The following is a 16,183-nucleotide window of genomic DNA, read 5'->3' as shown; positions in this document are numbered from 1 at the left end:
GTGCGTCCTACCAATACAACACCAGCATCAAGACATTAGGCGTGGCTTCAGAGAAATCTGTCAAAATCAATGTCCCAGTCCTCAGAGTAGTAGTACATTCGTGAAATTAAATCCATTCGTCTTTATTATAGTAAAAATATCACAGTTTGAAATAAGCATATCAAATATCATGAGCTCTGTTGTTTGGGTTATGTTAGGGGTTTTGATTTTGGCTGTTTGGACAATAATCCAACAGCCTGTTATACAAAGACATCTTTAATTATTTATATTTCAAAATGAATAGAGGATACAATGAAATGCGCACTTTCTTTGTTGGTAATATAGTTTTAAAAACAATCAAATTAAAAACGGTAATATAAATTACTACATTATTATTCTAATGTGTGGCTGATACGTGCCCCAAGAAAACAACCAATTAATGCCTGCCACGTCATTCACTATTGTCAGCGCTTAACCAATGAATGGTCTTCGGAGGCGGGACAACACGGCAGGAACTGACTGTACATTAGTTAGCTCATGAGGAGTAAAAAAAACTGTAACGTTGTATCAGTTTATTAACAAAGTAAAAGGCGGTTTGCCTTCAGCGGAAGGTGTGTTAATCGACCTCTCAAAACCTCCTTTTATGTTTGCTCGTCTTTAGTGTCCAGCAACCAGAATGCAGAAGGTGTGTAGCCAATGTTAGCTCAAGTATGCTAACGATTACTACTTGCTAACTTAGCTAACAAGTAAACATGCTACAGCAATTAGCCTCACACTCTCGGACACACGGCCGCGAATGAAAGACAACGTGGTGTGAGGATTCGTATTGTGGTGCTCAAACAAGCGGGGGATGAAGAAGTGGAACTGGCGAGAAGGGCAGCGACCGTACCGGCGACAAGGTGCTGGTCAACGCCACGGCTGGTACAGAGGCAACCGGCAAAGATCAACACAGGACGAGCGACATATGGACACACATTCGAGGTACTTTGTCTTAGTCAGTACTGCCCAGCACAGACAGTGTTTGTGATGTACCTGACAGTTGTATTTGGATTCATATGGAGTGGGGTTCTGTCACACAGGTCTGGACATAATGATGCAGGGCCATCATTAAGAACATCTCAGAGGGGATATGAAAACCAGTCCTCCTCTTCCACGTCCTCCCCTTCCACGTCCTCCTCGACTTCCTCTTCCTCCTCCTCCAAGGCCAGTAGTGCTGCACCAGGTCAGTACCAGACACCAGCTGTCTCCATAATTAAATGATAAAGATATAGGTATAGATTCTTGAATACTGATATCAGTTTCCCACATGGAGATTAAATCAGAAATCACAAAATCTGGTTGTTCCTGCTGGAAACGAGATCACGAGGGATGTAAGGTGAAAAGCAGGAACAAAAACATGTTTGTGCTTAATTTTACCACCTGTTCTGTTCCCAGAGCTGCCTGGTTTCTATTTTGACCCCGAGAAAAATCGTTACTTCCGCCTGTTGCCGGGACACAACAACTGTAACCCACTGACCAGAGAGCAGCTGCAGGAGAAGGAAAGAGAGAAACAGAGAAACAAGATGCTCGCGGAGGATGAAAAGCCCAGAAAAGTGAGTCTGTTGTGAGGGGAAATAATTTAAAACTTTCTTTTGGTGTTTGTTTGTTGTAATGGCCTTTCAACCCTCAGAGGACAGTGTGTGAGAATTATGTGTAGAGCAACACACCAAAGATGAGGCAAGAAGACCTTTACATGTGGTTTATTTCAGCAGATGAAATATAGTTTTATTTATCGTCTATTATACAATGATTACAGAGACTTGTTTTTGTCAACATCACAGACAATCAGTCTACTGAAATCTATCATAATACCTTATTGCTCTGCCACACAAACTTGGCATTACTAAGCTTGGAATGAGGTCTTTGACATGCACACACACTATGTGGGTGTCATGCTTGTTTAACGATGGGACATTTATATCTTCTTCATAGAAAGCACCAAGAACGGGACTGAACACTTCACTGCTGCTGCAGAAAAGACACCTTGGCCTGTTACCAGAGAACTCCTATTGCAGGTACTGTTATACTGCTGTGTGCACAGGCATACATGGACACAGCCCTTTTCTCCCTCTGTCCTATACACATTACAACACCCACAGCTGTAATACATTACAGAAAACAATCCCAGCGAAACAAAGTCTAAGGATAATCAGTTCTGTATGTGTAGAGCGAGTTTTCTTTGGAGCCTTGCCGGCCACTAATAAGGATGCTAATACATTTTGACATGGGTTTCAAAATATTCAGAAAAAGAAACAAAACATGCTAAAATGTAGCAACATTGTGCTGCCTGTCAGTTTGAATTATATTAATTTTATTCACATACAGTTGCAAGAGTAACCCAAATGATTTACATTCATCCTATTGTCAAACATTTCTATCATTAAATACACATTGTCAGATAGCTGAGAGGAGACCAGTAAATTATTCTGGTCAAGTCAATTGTCTGCAGGTGGTTCTAGTCGGTGTTACCATGGTTACTGTGTGTCCCCCCCCAGGCTGGTTCATGAGGTTAAGGTCAGTGGAATGAGACGCCACAAACTAGAGATCCAGAGCACGGACAACAGCAACCCCAACACCGACAACTTCAGACTCATAGTGGTGAGAACACACAAAACACTCTGATGCCTTACATTGCAGACAGTCGTCATAGAGGCACTGTAGAAACACACGTTGCGACATAATTTAGAGCCCCTCCTTAAACTCAAGCCTCCATCTTCCTCGTCTCTCCCAGGGGGACTCGGCTTGTGAGCGAGTGTTTACTGTCAATGATGTGTCGCACGGAGGCTGCAAGTACGGCATCATGAACTTCAGCAGCAGCAGCAGGGGATCTCTGTCCGTGGAAATGTGTGACAACCTCTACTTCACCAACCGCAAGGTGGGAGTGTTTCACAGGAGCCGGAGCCCGTGACTCATGAACATGTAGACATTTTATGTGCCCACGTTCTACCCCACATTTTACGGATTGTATAGCTTGAAGAATTGTCAGTAAAAAATGTAAATGTTGGAAATGTGTTTGTGACTGCTCTGCTCTGGTAAAATGTGTTTCAGGTAAATTCCATATGCTGGGCCTCAGTCAACTACCCAGACTCCCACGTCTTGTATCCTTCCTGAGGTTTAGAAGTGCTTCTCTAGTCAATCTGCATGTCATAAAACTCATGTACTGCTTGCCGGCATTTTTCTTGACGTGTGCGAACTGTCAGGCTGTGTCTGGTAGGAGTGGCGGACACCCCTGGCTGTGTCAGTTTACTTCCTGCTTCCCTCTTCAGCAACTCCAACCCAGGTAGAATCTCCTCCAGGGTTTTCACACAATTTAAGACAATCACATTAGATAACTAGATTTTATTATTAAGTAAATTAAATTGCAGTTTCTTAACAAGATTTGTTTGTTTACCTTCCCCATTTTAACATTTCTCTTCTCCCCCTGTCTTTCTCTCTCCTCAGACCAGCCCGGGATGCTGTGTAGCTTTAAGATATCCTCAGCCTGGTCTTGTGCTTGGTGTCTCAACCCCCAGTTTGACAAGACGTTCAGCACAGGTCTGTCCAGCCGTCATTATTTGTCTTGCTACTGTCTTGCAAAATATGATGTTCATTATCAATAATAGACTGATAATTATTATCTTTGGCCTCTATGGAGTCGTGTGTTGGCTTAGCTTTCGTTTTGGGGTGTTAAACAGTCTCTTAAATTTTACTTAATTGGTTTGGGCGGCTGTTGGACATTTTTTATGTCCATTTAAATTTGCATTAAAACATTTCCTGTTCACAAATGTATATATCTAAAGTAATTGTCTTCTCACATGTGTTTGCAGGCCTGTCTCGTAGGGTGATAGTGAAAGATGCAGAGACGGGCCGAACGCAGACATACAGCACTGGCAGTGATGTCTTGGCTCAGCAGTTTGCCCTTAGGGTAAGTCATCATCATTTTCATGACTAAAGCATGTTTGAGTTCTCTTATACATGCTGTATTTTGGAGTTCTTTTTAAATGTAACTAAGGACAATGTAAGAAAGAAAAGAGAGGCCAAGAAAGTAAAGTACCTCCCTTCGTCCTAGGTCCCGGTGCTGTTCAATGGATGTCGTTCAGGGGAGATCTTCAGCATTGACCTGCGGCAGCGCGGCCGCCGGGATCAAAGCTGGAAGGCCAGCCGCTTCCATCAAGAGTCAGCCATCACCTCCGTACGCGTCCTGCAGGATGAGAACTACCTGCTTGCTGCTGACATGCTGGGCCAGGTCAGGTTATTGGGCTGAAAATGAGATTTAAACAGTGGGTTACATGTTAGTAGTATGTTAGTCCTGAGATGCAGCTACCACATGTTTGGCCCTTCAGGGCAAGTAGGCTTTTGAAAACCCGGAACAACATTTTGGTTAGAATAATACACAGCATTGTATTTTTGAAGCTATTGTCCAGGTGCAAACTTTGATGACCAACAAAGTGATAAAAAGGAGAGAGAGAAAGATACCACTGGGTTAACCTTGAACTCATAACCCCTGAGTAACTCTTTACAAAGCTGTTATACTTAACAGCCATTAACCCACACAACTGAATATGAGTAATAGTCTTATATTACCCAAATTATACTGGGATTCTTCAGAAGATATAAATATGAACCCATATAGATGCTGTTATTGCTTAAACTTTGTGCGTTTCCTTCATTTCTCTGCAGATTAAGTTGTGGGATGTTCGGGTGACAAAGCCAGTACAGGAGTACAAAGGGCACTATAATGAACATGCCTACCTTCCCATCCACGTCAATGAGCCTGAGGGGCTTTTGTTGGCAGGTAGGAGAGAACCAAACATGCTCTATCAATTTGGTTTTCAGTGTTAAACTGATTCAATTAAAGAGATACCTGGGTTATAGTTACTATGCACTGATATACTTGAGTGTAAGTTGACACAAGCTCTCTGCCAAGGTGCTCTCCAACTCTCATTTCCTTTTCCATCTGCTGTGCCGTCCTTAGTTGGTCAGGATTGCTACACAAGATTATGGAGCCTAAAAGATGGCCACCTACTGAGGACTATTCCATCACCGCACCCGACCGCAAACGACCTGATCCCGAGCGTCGTTTTCTCCTCCAAGTTGGGCGGCTGCAGGGGGCTCCCCGGCCTGCTCATGGCCGTCAAACACGACCTTTACTACTTCCCATACAACACCGACTACCAGGAAGGAGGAAAGCAGCAGGCTGGCTTTTAGAGAAAGACTGAAAATGCTTCATCTCACAAATTTCTGAAAACAAGGACACCGCATTTGTTTTGTCAAATGTATGAATGGGGGTTATAATCATATACAAAATCTATTGGTATTTTATAATTGAAAGGGATTGGCCAGTATGTAGTTCATTTCCACAAAGTTGTACCGAACCTTTGATTGGGAAGATGAGCTCAGAAGAGTTGCATTGAAGTCTCAGGGGAATGTTATTTTTGACTGTTTGTGCCAAAAGGAAATAGAAGTGCTAAATACAGTACACAGTGCACACAATTACTACAGAATAAATAGTGCTTTCTGTAACCTTTACAAAAAGTGCACTTATGGCATGATTGATGACTTTAATTTCTAATGTAATTTAGGATGCCTCTGATCTGAATTCGAAAGGGACTTTATACTGTATACTGTAAATCAACACATTTTCTAATTGTCATTGAATGACAAAATGGTGATCTGTTGCAATGTATTTGCTCCTAAATAACACACACACACAAAGACTACGTTTCTGCAGTTTAATACATACTGTATGAGCATACATGAACATAAAGGTATTGATTTGTTCCTTGTGATATTTGTTGAACGTCTCTCTGAGATAGAGACACTGATGAGATGATTCAGGTTATGATTTTAGCTTTTTTTGTTGACATCAGAGCCAACTCTCCCTGTCAGTTACTGAAAGAAACCTCCCAGGTTAACCATCACTGCAGTTAGATCTCACAATGCCAGTGTTCAGTAGAAAGCCTAACTGCATTATATGTTCTATTTATCAGATAATTGTCAGTTACAGTTTTGTTGCAATAAAAGCAACCCCAAACATTGCTCACTTGGTGCTCCTAGCAAACTAGCTACACAGCCTGAGTTGACAAGAGTAATGGATTACTCTTCTAGTTATCTCCTGTTTTTGAGGGGCCAGCCTCAAAAGGTGGTTTGAAGTCTTTTCTGTACCATATTGCTACTGTGAGCCAGCCACTCTATAAAAGCAGTTTCTGTTGTATTTCATCCCACTGCAGTCAGATTTGTCTCATGAATAGATAGTAGTTTTGACATTTTAAAAACAAAAATGAGGCCATTTAAAATATTCCCTATTAAAGTAAACTTTTTTTCCCATATATGTATATTCTAAAACTTTAACAGTCCATGTGGACAGCATTATTAAGGCTGTTCTATAATCATCTGCCCAAAATGCACAAACAACTAAAAAGGATCATGGGATTATGTAGGTAGTTATTACTAAGTAATTATATAAGTTGGAATGCATCTTGGTGTTACAGTACATCATTGGCTTCTGATTGTTTAAACCCTTTCTGAAGCCAAAGACTGGCTGGAAAGCTAAAGCTTGCAGGGTAGAAGCAGAGGGAAACTACTGTACATCATTCCAAAGAGCATCAGAATTCTTAAGGTTTTCCACCATTTCCCCTAAAGCCAGCCCTGAGTTATATCCAGGGCTGCTGCAGAGACAATCTTACAATAAAAGTGCTTACCTGTATTCAGTTTAAGATGCTCAGTCAGAACTTCTGTTAATAAATGGTCTACACACATAACCCCGGACTACAAAAGGTGCTAACAATACTAGTGTGTAACACTGGAGGCGATTGTCAAAGGGGGTCAGGGTTTCATGTACATCATTACAAATTTTAAAGGATACATGGAAATTGACCTGAACTCAATTGTAAGCAAGCACATACAATACTTTCATAAAACCAGTTGTTTCATCTCTCCTAACTTCATGGTATTCAAGTCGCTCCGACTGGTATTGTTCACAGTGTAAAATGTAGGCATATTAAAGTAAAATAGCATCAAGGGACTGAAGTGACCGATAAAAAAACAACAGTCCAAGACAAGAGTCCAACCTGCCACAGACAGTCTAGTGGCAGCCAAGAAATGCCACAAAAAAGACAACAAAGAACTAAAGTCTTTCAGTCAAAATGTTGTCAATTCCAGTTTTCATGGAGAGACTGGTGTCCGTAACCGTTCCCTCTCCGACTCCTGCTCCTCGTCCTGCTAGAGTTCCCCAGGTTTCTGGTTGCAGCCATTGCAGACCCTCACTGGGTGGTCCCAGCCGCGAGAGGGCACTGCGCGTCGCTCCTGAGAGCAGTCGTCACACACACCCTGGCCGCAGGCGCGACAGTGGTGGATGGAGAGACGCGGGGAGAACTCCCGCTGGCACTCGCTGCAGGAGTGGATGTCCTGATCTGGGACCCAGTATGCCGGGCGAGCTGCGTCCTTCACCAGGCCTGGACGCAGAGGAGAGGAAGCAGCAGTTGGTAACGTGACTACTGTGATTACTGATCACTGACAATTTGTGACATTGTGAAGAATCAGCACTAGCTTTGCATTAGGACTGAAAGATCAGCATCAACATTAAAACATTAAAATCAAGAATTGTGGTGGAGTGGACCATTTATGGCTGAAATGATTAGTTAATTAATTAATCGATTAGTCGACAAAACATTCTGACAAGTGATTATTCATAAGAAACTTCTTAAGCAAAATGGCAAAATTTTCAGGTCCATGACTGTTAACTGAATACATTTGAATTTTTAACTGTTCGGATAGAACAAGACATATATGGATGTCGATTAATTTAGAAAATAATCATTGTATAGTCATTTACTTGACTTAATCGTGATAACTGGTCTGAATGTCCTACATGCAGCCAATCATCATTCTGATGAAGTATAATCATCAAGTGACCTCATAAATGCTCTCCAAATGGACCTATTGAGGGTAATAGTGACACATAGGGACCATACTCTTCTGCCATATTTAACAGTATCATCAACTGTTTTCACTGATAAACAATACTTGAAAAAAGAGGTACTTTAAAGTGAGAAGTGCTGTTTATCTGCATTGTTTTGATAGTGTAGACAGATCTAATGCAGACCGAGAGGTATGTCGATGGCACCAACGACAGCTCCTAACGTGTTCTGAACCGCCTCCCCAACCTTCCTGGCTATCAGGGTGCCACCCTCCTCCTCCAAGGCGGCATCCAGCAACTCTGCAACAGGGAAACACACACACATGAAATCAGGCACTCACACCCCAGAAAAACATTAAAGCTTACGTCACATTAAACGTTAAGAAGGATTTACCAGTTGGGATTCCCCTGTTGTGGAAACAGGCGTCGCAGACTCTGACAGGCGCGAGGCCCCAGCCCCTCTCCGGGACCGGCCGGGTTTTTGAGGAACAGGAATCACAGAAGCCCTCGCCACAGGCACGACAGTGGTGCTTGGTGTCGTTGGGCTGGAACTCTTCCCCACATTTATGGCATTTCTGCAACACACACAATGAGGATGACGTGCAATTCTACTATCAGTTGTCGCAATGTATATACAATTCCTTTCAAAAGGTTTTGGAGGTATGTTTTCTCTTAACAATGTGGACATTTTTATCAATCCAGTTTTTAGTTAAGTACCAGGATAAGGGAGTTGGGTTTCCAGTAGGTAGGAGCAATCTGGTCGGTAAGCCAGGAGGTGACAGCTTTGGCAGGCTTGACGCTGAGTTCGGACACTGATTGAGAAATGTATTTGACTCCATCCAGCAACCTCTGGGCGGCGTTGTTGTTGTCCTTCAAAAAACCATCAGACTGTAAAGAAACCAAGAAGAGAACAACAGAGTAAAGATACAAATAAACTAGCTGACAGACCTTCTCTTGTACATACTGTATATATTGTTATATTATATATAGATATTTTGTTGAATATCTAAATGTACATGTTTATACAAGTGTGAGTCATTATTATCACAATGAATTGCAAATAGGCAGTAGCACAGCTGACATACAGCACGATTTATGTTTGGCATTTACACCTCTATACTCATATACTTAGATCTACATGTTAACATGAAAAAAGTCACAAAAAAAAATACATTTTGTATTAGTTTCCCAGGCACCTTGGCAACCAACTTGCAAGCCTATACTGTAAATGAAGCTCACAGTGGACATGACAACATTAATTCAACTTAAATCCTTTAACATCTTGGCTTGCTACTTTGTTTAATTGGTTTGGGCAGAATCTCATTTAGGCTGTTGGCCTTACCCCAGGCCAGATGTGTTGGATCTCTGTTCTGACAACGGTTTCCACTGGGTCCTGGTTTCCGTACCAGTACTGCCTGCTTCTGTAGATCACTGCACAGTTGGGGCACTCAATCACATACCTGGACAAAGATTTTAAAAAAGAGCTCAGTCCCAGTATCACAGGGATTATATTGCCTCTTGGTCTGTGTTGCTGAGCTGCAATACATTTGTCTTTGTTATATTTCTGCTATTGTGAACGGGCAAATGGTTCCAATTTAACAAGCCAGTTGATCACACTGTGCTTTCCCATTTCCCATCCTCTTTCAAATAGTTTGGTGGCATCTGGACTCACCCAGACCAGGCGTAGATGGCCAAGCCAAACCACGGTGAGTCAGACGAGGCCGTTGTTTTGGGAACCACTATCACCTCCTTTCCTCCTTCATAGCAGGCCTGAGAAGTTCAGCACAGACACTCAGAACCTCGCAGAGCAAGCAAAAGTTCAACACATGCACGAGTGTCATTTTGGACTTTGTACTTACCTTGCAAGTGTAGATGCGGTTGTCATACTGTGCAGAGTAGCGGCAGCGATGCTTGGCTTCGTGGTCAAGTCCTTCCTTTAGGTGATTCATGCTTTTCTTACAGCCTGAGCTGAAAGTGGGAGCACACCAAGTCAGAGACAAAGGCCAGATTCTATTTGTTTGAAGTATTTAAGGGATTGTTTATCGTTGATTCTTTAAGGGTGACTTTTAACAAACATTATCAATCATAATTTTAAAAAATACTGTTGCATTACCTAGTCATTAAACAATTATATTATTTACCATTATAGATCCATGAGAGGAAAATTACAAATGCAATACTTGTCCTTCTATCAAATGCTCAGTCAATTTCATTGTAACTTACTGAGAACAACTAAGCAGCTATGTGTGTGTGACTGTGAGAAGCTCCTTCATTGTGCCTCAGAGCGCTGCTATGACGTCTGAGAATGTAGAGTTATGACACCTTTTCCGTCATGTTTGTTTTGTAGTCTCACCGACTCTAGTTTCTACTTTTTGTTATGAACTGCAAGTGTTGCAGCGAGGAGAGATGCACGTACCCACAGCTGAGGCAGAGACTCGAGCAGGTAAAGTACTCATCTGGAAAAAATGAGTTACTGGCCATGTGCTCATCTGGAATATCCCCACTGAAGCTCTCGCTCAGGGCCTGAAGGAAGGAGCCAGGAGGAGAAGGAGGGACAGGAAGAGTCAATAACGATTCACTGTGAGTAATTCTGGCTAATTCTGTTATCCAAAAATATTTCTTTCTTCATTCAATCAAGCTTCCCTACCTGCAGAGCCTTGTAGATGACGCTGGCAGAGCGTGGCGAGCGGGTGGTGTTGTTATCCAGCTGTTGCTCCAGGCTGCGCAGCAGACCACTGAAGTCTGTGGGAGGGTTGTAGGTCCGAGTTCCACGGTACTGGATGGAGCTGAATGCTTCTGGGAACAGACCCAGCTTCCTGAAACGCTCCTGGAGAAGACGCTCGGCAGATTCAGACGGTTTGTCTAGAGATGGAGAACAAAATGGAGTCAGAGGCAGTCTTGCTCACTAAATTCCTACAAAGCACAGCCCAAAGAATAAAAGAGGTAGACTTATTTCATGTACCTGATCCTAGTAACTTGGTGTGGACGGTCTCATGGAAGATGATCACTGCGGGACCCAGAGTGGACAATGGGACGTCCAGACCACAGCGGGTGGTAGTCGCTTTCAGCTCCCTGGTGAAATGCTTCAGGTAGGCATCTGATGCATCACCAAGAAACTTGAAGAGATCGTCATGGAGACGGTCAGCATGGGTTCGGTAGATGACCACATCAGAGATAGCCAGGACTTTGAGGAGCAGCCGGGTGCGCTGACCCTGATTGGCTCCTGATGAGCGACAACAGATGTTAATTGGGTGTTAATTCAGAAAACAACCCCTCACCCACCACCTCTGTTTATTTCACGATAATAAGCAAATCCATAGTTTTTCCATACCAGCCCCAAGCAGTCCTTCCGTGTCGATGACTACCACCCGGTGCACAGGGTCCATAGCTGCCCACACACCCACGGTGCAGGACTCTTGGGTAGGCGAGGTCTTGAACACTTGTCGTCCGAGGAAAAATGTATGGTTCAGGGTGTGGGACTTGCCCTCCCCGGTGTTTCCGAAGATGGAGACCACCTTGAGGAGCTCATCTGGCCTGCAGCCCAGTCTGCTCACAAAGTCCTCCTCATCCTTCACCTGAGAATCCACACAAGATCAGCCCCATTCTCACGACATCACATCAATGAAGCTTTAAAAGATTAAAACACGCTCTCAAGCGTTTACCTGCATCTCCTCCTTCTCGTCCACCAAAAGGAAGCTGCACACCTTCTCCAGCTCGGCTTTCAGGATCTCCATCTGGGACTCCCCAGCAGTCAAGCTGTTATCCTGGGGAGCTTTGGCAGGGGGGTAAGGTGTCAGAGGGTGCTTCCTCTTGTTGACTCCACTGTGGGTGCGTTTCTGGCAGTCCAAACACAGGTTGATCTTACAACCCTGGCAGCGCACCACTGCTCTGAGCCGTCCACCGTTGACAGAGCAGCTGCTGTCCCCTTTACACGAGTCACAGAAAGGAACGTGGCCTGGTGCAATCCGAACCCTGTCGTGATTCCTCATCCGCTCCTGGCGATGGAGCTCCAGTTCACATCGGGCACACTGCAAGCTGCCGCATTCATCACATTCAAACGCAGCCTCATCTGAACCCCCGCAGGCGTAGCTCTCCTGACAGCCCAGGACTGTGTTCATTCCTTTATCTACAGCTGGACCTTGACCACTCATGTCAAACCTGACAGGTACTGAGAGTGACTTAGTATTTAACTTGGACAAAAGCAATGACACAAAGTTTAAGAAGACCTCTATGACCAGTTGTGATGTAACCTTTTGTGTTCAAATTCTCCAAATAACCAATCACTCATGTGCAATGCTGTCAGAAAGTATTGTGAAATGTTCAACTGAAGAACTTTATTTAAATACTCCTTACTTTTAATGAGGACATTCAGTCTGGAGCAAAGCACGTCCAGGCAGCAATTTAAAAAAAAAACCTTGTCCAGACCAGCAATTACTGAGCAAACTACTTGTTTTGGCACAACAGTTTGTGCTAGCTAACATTAGCTGCCAGTATAATGCTCAGCTAAGTTGCTGTTCAGTAGGCCGTCATAATGTCGAAGAAATGCGACCTGAAACTCTAATAATAAGTGTATCTAGCGTTAACGACACAAAGAGACACACTTCTGAAGAAACAAACAACCTTCGTATCAGTCGACTGACCTAGCAGTGGCTACCAGTCCGACGGACGACGACTCGTTAACTAAAGTGCTGCCTCATCACAGTCTAAAAGTGGACACGTACACTGTCGACCGCCGACCGCCGCATGCAGCTAGCGTTGGTGAAAAAGTTAGCAAGCGGAGCTATTTTGTGTCAGACTCCTGTAGATGTTGTTGCTTTTACACCAGCTGATCGGCTTGTTTTTATCCAGAGGTCAAAAGTCATATACACACAATGCATTGTGGGAAATGGAGGATTTGGGACCCGCCTCAAAAAGACGTCAGTTAAATCCGCGTTCTTATTTTATTTATGAACTATTGTCTTCGGTTTTATATTAACATATACTAACTCATACTTCCGACGTTGTTTGACAGCAGCTACCTGCTTCCTTACACAATGGACAGGTGGTAACGACAAGTCACTAACCGTTTCCCATAATGCTTTGCTCCTTCCAGCTGCTGTAGGGTCAACTTCGATTGCTAACCGGCGTACACCGAAACTTACAGTCAGACGGAGACAGCAGCTGATATTACAACACACCAACTGCGGCTGCTAATATGTTTATTGATTAAGTGTATTTAATATTTAAATGCCGGTCTGATTGTTGTGAAGCACGCGGATCGACAGAGCCCACGCGTTGTCTTTATTTTAGCTACACTCACCCACCAACCGCGACAACCCGGTGTCAGAAACGAGTGCAGCCAATGTGAGAATTTATTTAGCCATCAGTCTACTTGTCCTGGGAATAATCTGTGTTTTCCCCCGTTACGGACGTTTTTATCTAACTTTATATTTAACTGGACAGACTTAGCATCATCTGTATGGATTCATAGTTTCCCCTTTTCCGTCTTTAGAAGCACCGCTGTACGCTGGACGTCTTCTAAGCGGCTGACCTTGCCCGTTCACACATAGCTCAATGCTAACCTGTCTCCAGCGTTAGCTAGCTAAGCTAACTGTTTGTGTTTACGAGAGTTCACTTTATGTTCATTTCCCGTCGACTCTCCTCGACTTTGTTGCGTCCATGATGGAAGACGAAGCATTCACTGACATTAATGGCAAATCCATATCTCTGGACTGTCAGAACCACTCGGGCTTTTGCAGGGAGTTCACTGTCAGCTCCTCCAAAGTGTCCATCGGCAAGGTGATGGTGTACACCTCCGGGGTTTGGCTACTGGCATACACTGTGTTCTTCTTTACAGAGGTAAGAGACAGCTGTGGCAGCTCTGGACCTTACAGCACTCATCCCTGGCTGGATCAGTGTGCTAAATAATGAGTAGATCTAAAACGTGTCTCTACTGTTCAGTCTTTTTACTCTCGGCAGCAGTACAGGGTTAGTCCTGTACCTCTAACTATATACAGTAAAAGTAATGTATCCATTATTCAAAGTGTGCTTTCATATCACATTATCTTAACTTGTCCATATTATACACCCCATTCCAGAGTACTTACTGTATGAGAGCATGAACAGTCGTATTGTTACATTACTGATGTTGAGACATTCAGTCAGATTTTTGGGATTGTTTGCTTTTTGTCAGTATTGTCCAGCTCCAGTAGCTATAAGAGCTAAACAAAATACATTTACTCAAGTACTGTAGTTAAGTACGCATTTTCTGTCCTTTTCTATACTTGAGTGTTTCCATTTCATGCCACTTTATACTTCCACTCCACACCATTGTAATACTGTTACCCCACTATATTTATTTCCCAGTTATAATTTCAAGTTACTTTGAAGATTCAGATCGTTAATGCAAAATATAAATCAACTAATAAATGAACCTTAATCCTTAATGTCATTCTGAAATGGGCCATTGTGCACAATGAGTACTTTTAGTTTTGGTACTTTAAGTATATTTTGATGCTAATAGTATTTTTACTCTTACTTAGGAATATTTTAATACCGTAGTGATGCTACTTTAACTTAAGTAAACGATCTGAATACTTCTTCCACCAGACCAAGATACTTCTAGTGGACAAAATCTTGATCCTATGATCTGTACATTTAAATTGATATTTTCAGATATAGATATATTTCAGAATATTATTTTGTGTTATCGAGTGGGATATGATGTTTCATATGAATGTATTACACTGAACCTGCATATGAACGTCTTACTTCTCTTGCAGAACACAGCCGTTCTGACCTGTGCTATCCTCGTCACCCTGGTTGGCATGATGCTTCACATCCACTTTGTGAAGGTAGACCATGAGTCTCTGCTCGTCATCGGCTCCTTAGGCATTCAGGTGTCCTCCAGCTATGCGTCCGGCCGTGAGACCACCACATTCATTGAGCAGAGCAAGATCAAGGATATTGTCATCAATGAAGCTATTTACATGGTGAATTCATGCCTCTGTCACTTTTTTGTGCAAATTTACACGTTGCATAACATTATTCATACTACACTTACGTCAGTTAATGCTTTTGTTAGAATGAGTTGATTGATGTCTAATGCTTTTATTTCAGCATCAAATCATCTACTACCTTTGTGTGCTGTTGAAGGACCCCTCAGAGCCAGATGTAGTGTCAAGTGTTGTGCCATTGTTTCAGGTGAGGTTGAATGCAAGGTGTCTGCATATCTCATAAAGCAACTGTTATTCAGTGTTATTCACAGTAACCTTATTTCTAATTAACCTCCTTTCCTCTTTTTTTCAGAGTTCAAAGCCAAGGCTGAATTGCTTGGTGAAAGTTTACAAAAGCTGTCAAGAAATTCTTTCAAAGTGCTGACAACACACGAGTTGCACATTAACAATGTTTCTGGTCATGTAGTATGCTGTTAATTTGTCTTTATTTAAGTAATCTTTTCAGTGGATGAAAGCAGGTAGTTTTTGTTTTATTTCGGTACGTCTTGATTTTATTCGATGTACTTTTTCATGATTTTTCTCCTTTTCTCACCCTTATGATACTCACACACGATGTGAATGTAATCTGTTGAATATAAAAGAAGTGCTGCTCCATTTTAAAGACCAGTATTTGTGTCATAATGACTTTATGTTGTACTTTGTTGTTTAGTTACTTGAATAACTTTAAAAATAGCACTGGTCTTAGACTACTTGTTTAAACCCAGAGAGCCAAACATTTTAACTGACACTGTATTAAAAGATAAAAACTACCTTTAACAATTTAGCTTTTTACAGAAAACGTATTTATGTATTTAGATTTGAATTATCTCGTTATGCCAGTTTCTGTATTTTATAAGCATTCACACACTGTATTTTTGATAATGAACATTTTAATAAAACATCATTACAACAAAATCTATATTCTTTCTAAATGATTGGCCAACACTGGCTGACGGTGTATGTTTGGGGGGGGTTAATGTTTTTAAGGAGCTTTTCTTTCCTTCCACAGTAGGGGGCAGCACCACACTTACTCAAGCTTTATATACTGATCTAATCATATACTAATGTTTGGGAATTAGATAAATTAATCAGTTCAGACAGGAGCACTTTAGATGTACAGACAATATATCCTATTCTTTGTCCACAGTGTCAATTACATAAGCAAACTTTACAAAAGACTTGTGTAGTGCTATATGTGCTGTATTTACAGTACATGTTTATAACTAAACATCCACACCTTCTTCCTCAAATATATTTTCACTTCCTCTTAACTACATATACCATCATCTCCTAG

General features: G+C 42.3%; 3 protein-coding genes across 3 annotated transcripts; 2 read left to right on the top strand and 1 right to left on the bottom strand.

The window, feature by feature from the left end:
* The first annotated feature begins 460 nt into the window (after positions 1-460).
* On the top strand, positions 461-5,777 carry wdr21 (WD repeat domain 21). The gene is made up of 13 exons (XM_051409564.1): positions 461-960; positions 1,059-1,201; positions 1,414-1,571; positions 1,951-2,033; positions 2,514-2,616; positions 2,750-2,893; positions 3,067-3,116; positions 3,219-3,298; positions 3,460-3,552; positions 3,825-3,922; positions 4,067-4,243; positions 4,678-4,792; positions 4,973-5,777. Exons 1-13 carry the CDS (start codon positions 830-832, stop codon positions 5,203-5,205), a joined length of 1,608 nt encoding a protein of 535 aa, XP_051265524.1. The 5' UTR covers positions 461-829; the 3' UTR covers positions 5,206-5,777.
* zfyve1 (zinc finger, FYVE domain containing 1) lies at positions 5,716-12,769 on the bottom strand. Its single transcript, XM_051409563.1, has 12 exons — positions 11,578-12,769; positions 11,247-11,490; positions 10,878-11,138; positions 10,563-10,777; positions 10,332-10,438; positions 9,775-9,883; positions 9,588-9,685; positions 9,258-9,375; positions 8,633-8,803; positions 8,310-8,490; positions 8,102-8,215; positions 5,716-7,451 (listed from the first exon to the last, which is right to left on the bottom strand). The coding sequence occupies exons 1-12, from the start codon at positions 12,064-12,066 to the stop codon at positions 7,219-7,221; spliced, it is 2,340 nt and encodes a 779-aa protein (XP_051265523.1). The 5' UTR covers positions 12,067-12,769; the 3' UTR covers positions 5,716-7,218.
* A 465-nt stretch (positions 12,770-13,234) lies between these two features.
* Positions 13,235-15,804, top strand: pigh (phosphatidylinositol glycan anchor biosynthesis, class H). The gene is made up of 4 exons (XM_051409572.1): positions 13,235-13,753; positions 14,677-14,886; positions 15,014-15,097; positions 15,203-15,804. The coding sequence occupies exons 1-4, from the start codon at positions 13,574-13,576 to the stop codon at positions 15,272-15,274; spliced, it is 546 nt and encodes a 181-aa protein (XP_051265532.1). The 5' UTR covers positions 13,235-13,573; the 3' UTR covers positions 15,275-15,804.
* The last annotated feature ends 379 nt before the right edge of the window (positions 15,805-16,183 follow it).

The sequence above is a fragment of the Dicentrarchus labrax genome, unplaced genomic scaffold (assembly GCF_905237075.1).
Source record: "Dicentrarchus labrax unplaced genomic scaffold, dlabrax2021, whole genome shotgun sequence".
Taxonomy (NCBI): domain Eukaryota; kingdom Metazoa; phylum Chordata; class Actinopteri; family Moronidae; genus Dicentrarchus; species Dicentrarchus labrax.
This window is presented reverse-complemented; position numbering and strand designations above follow the sequence as displayed.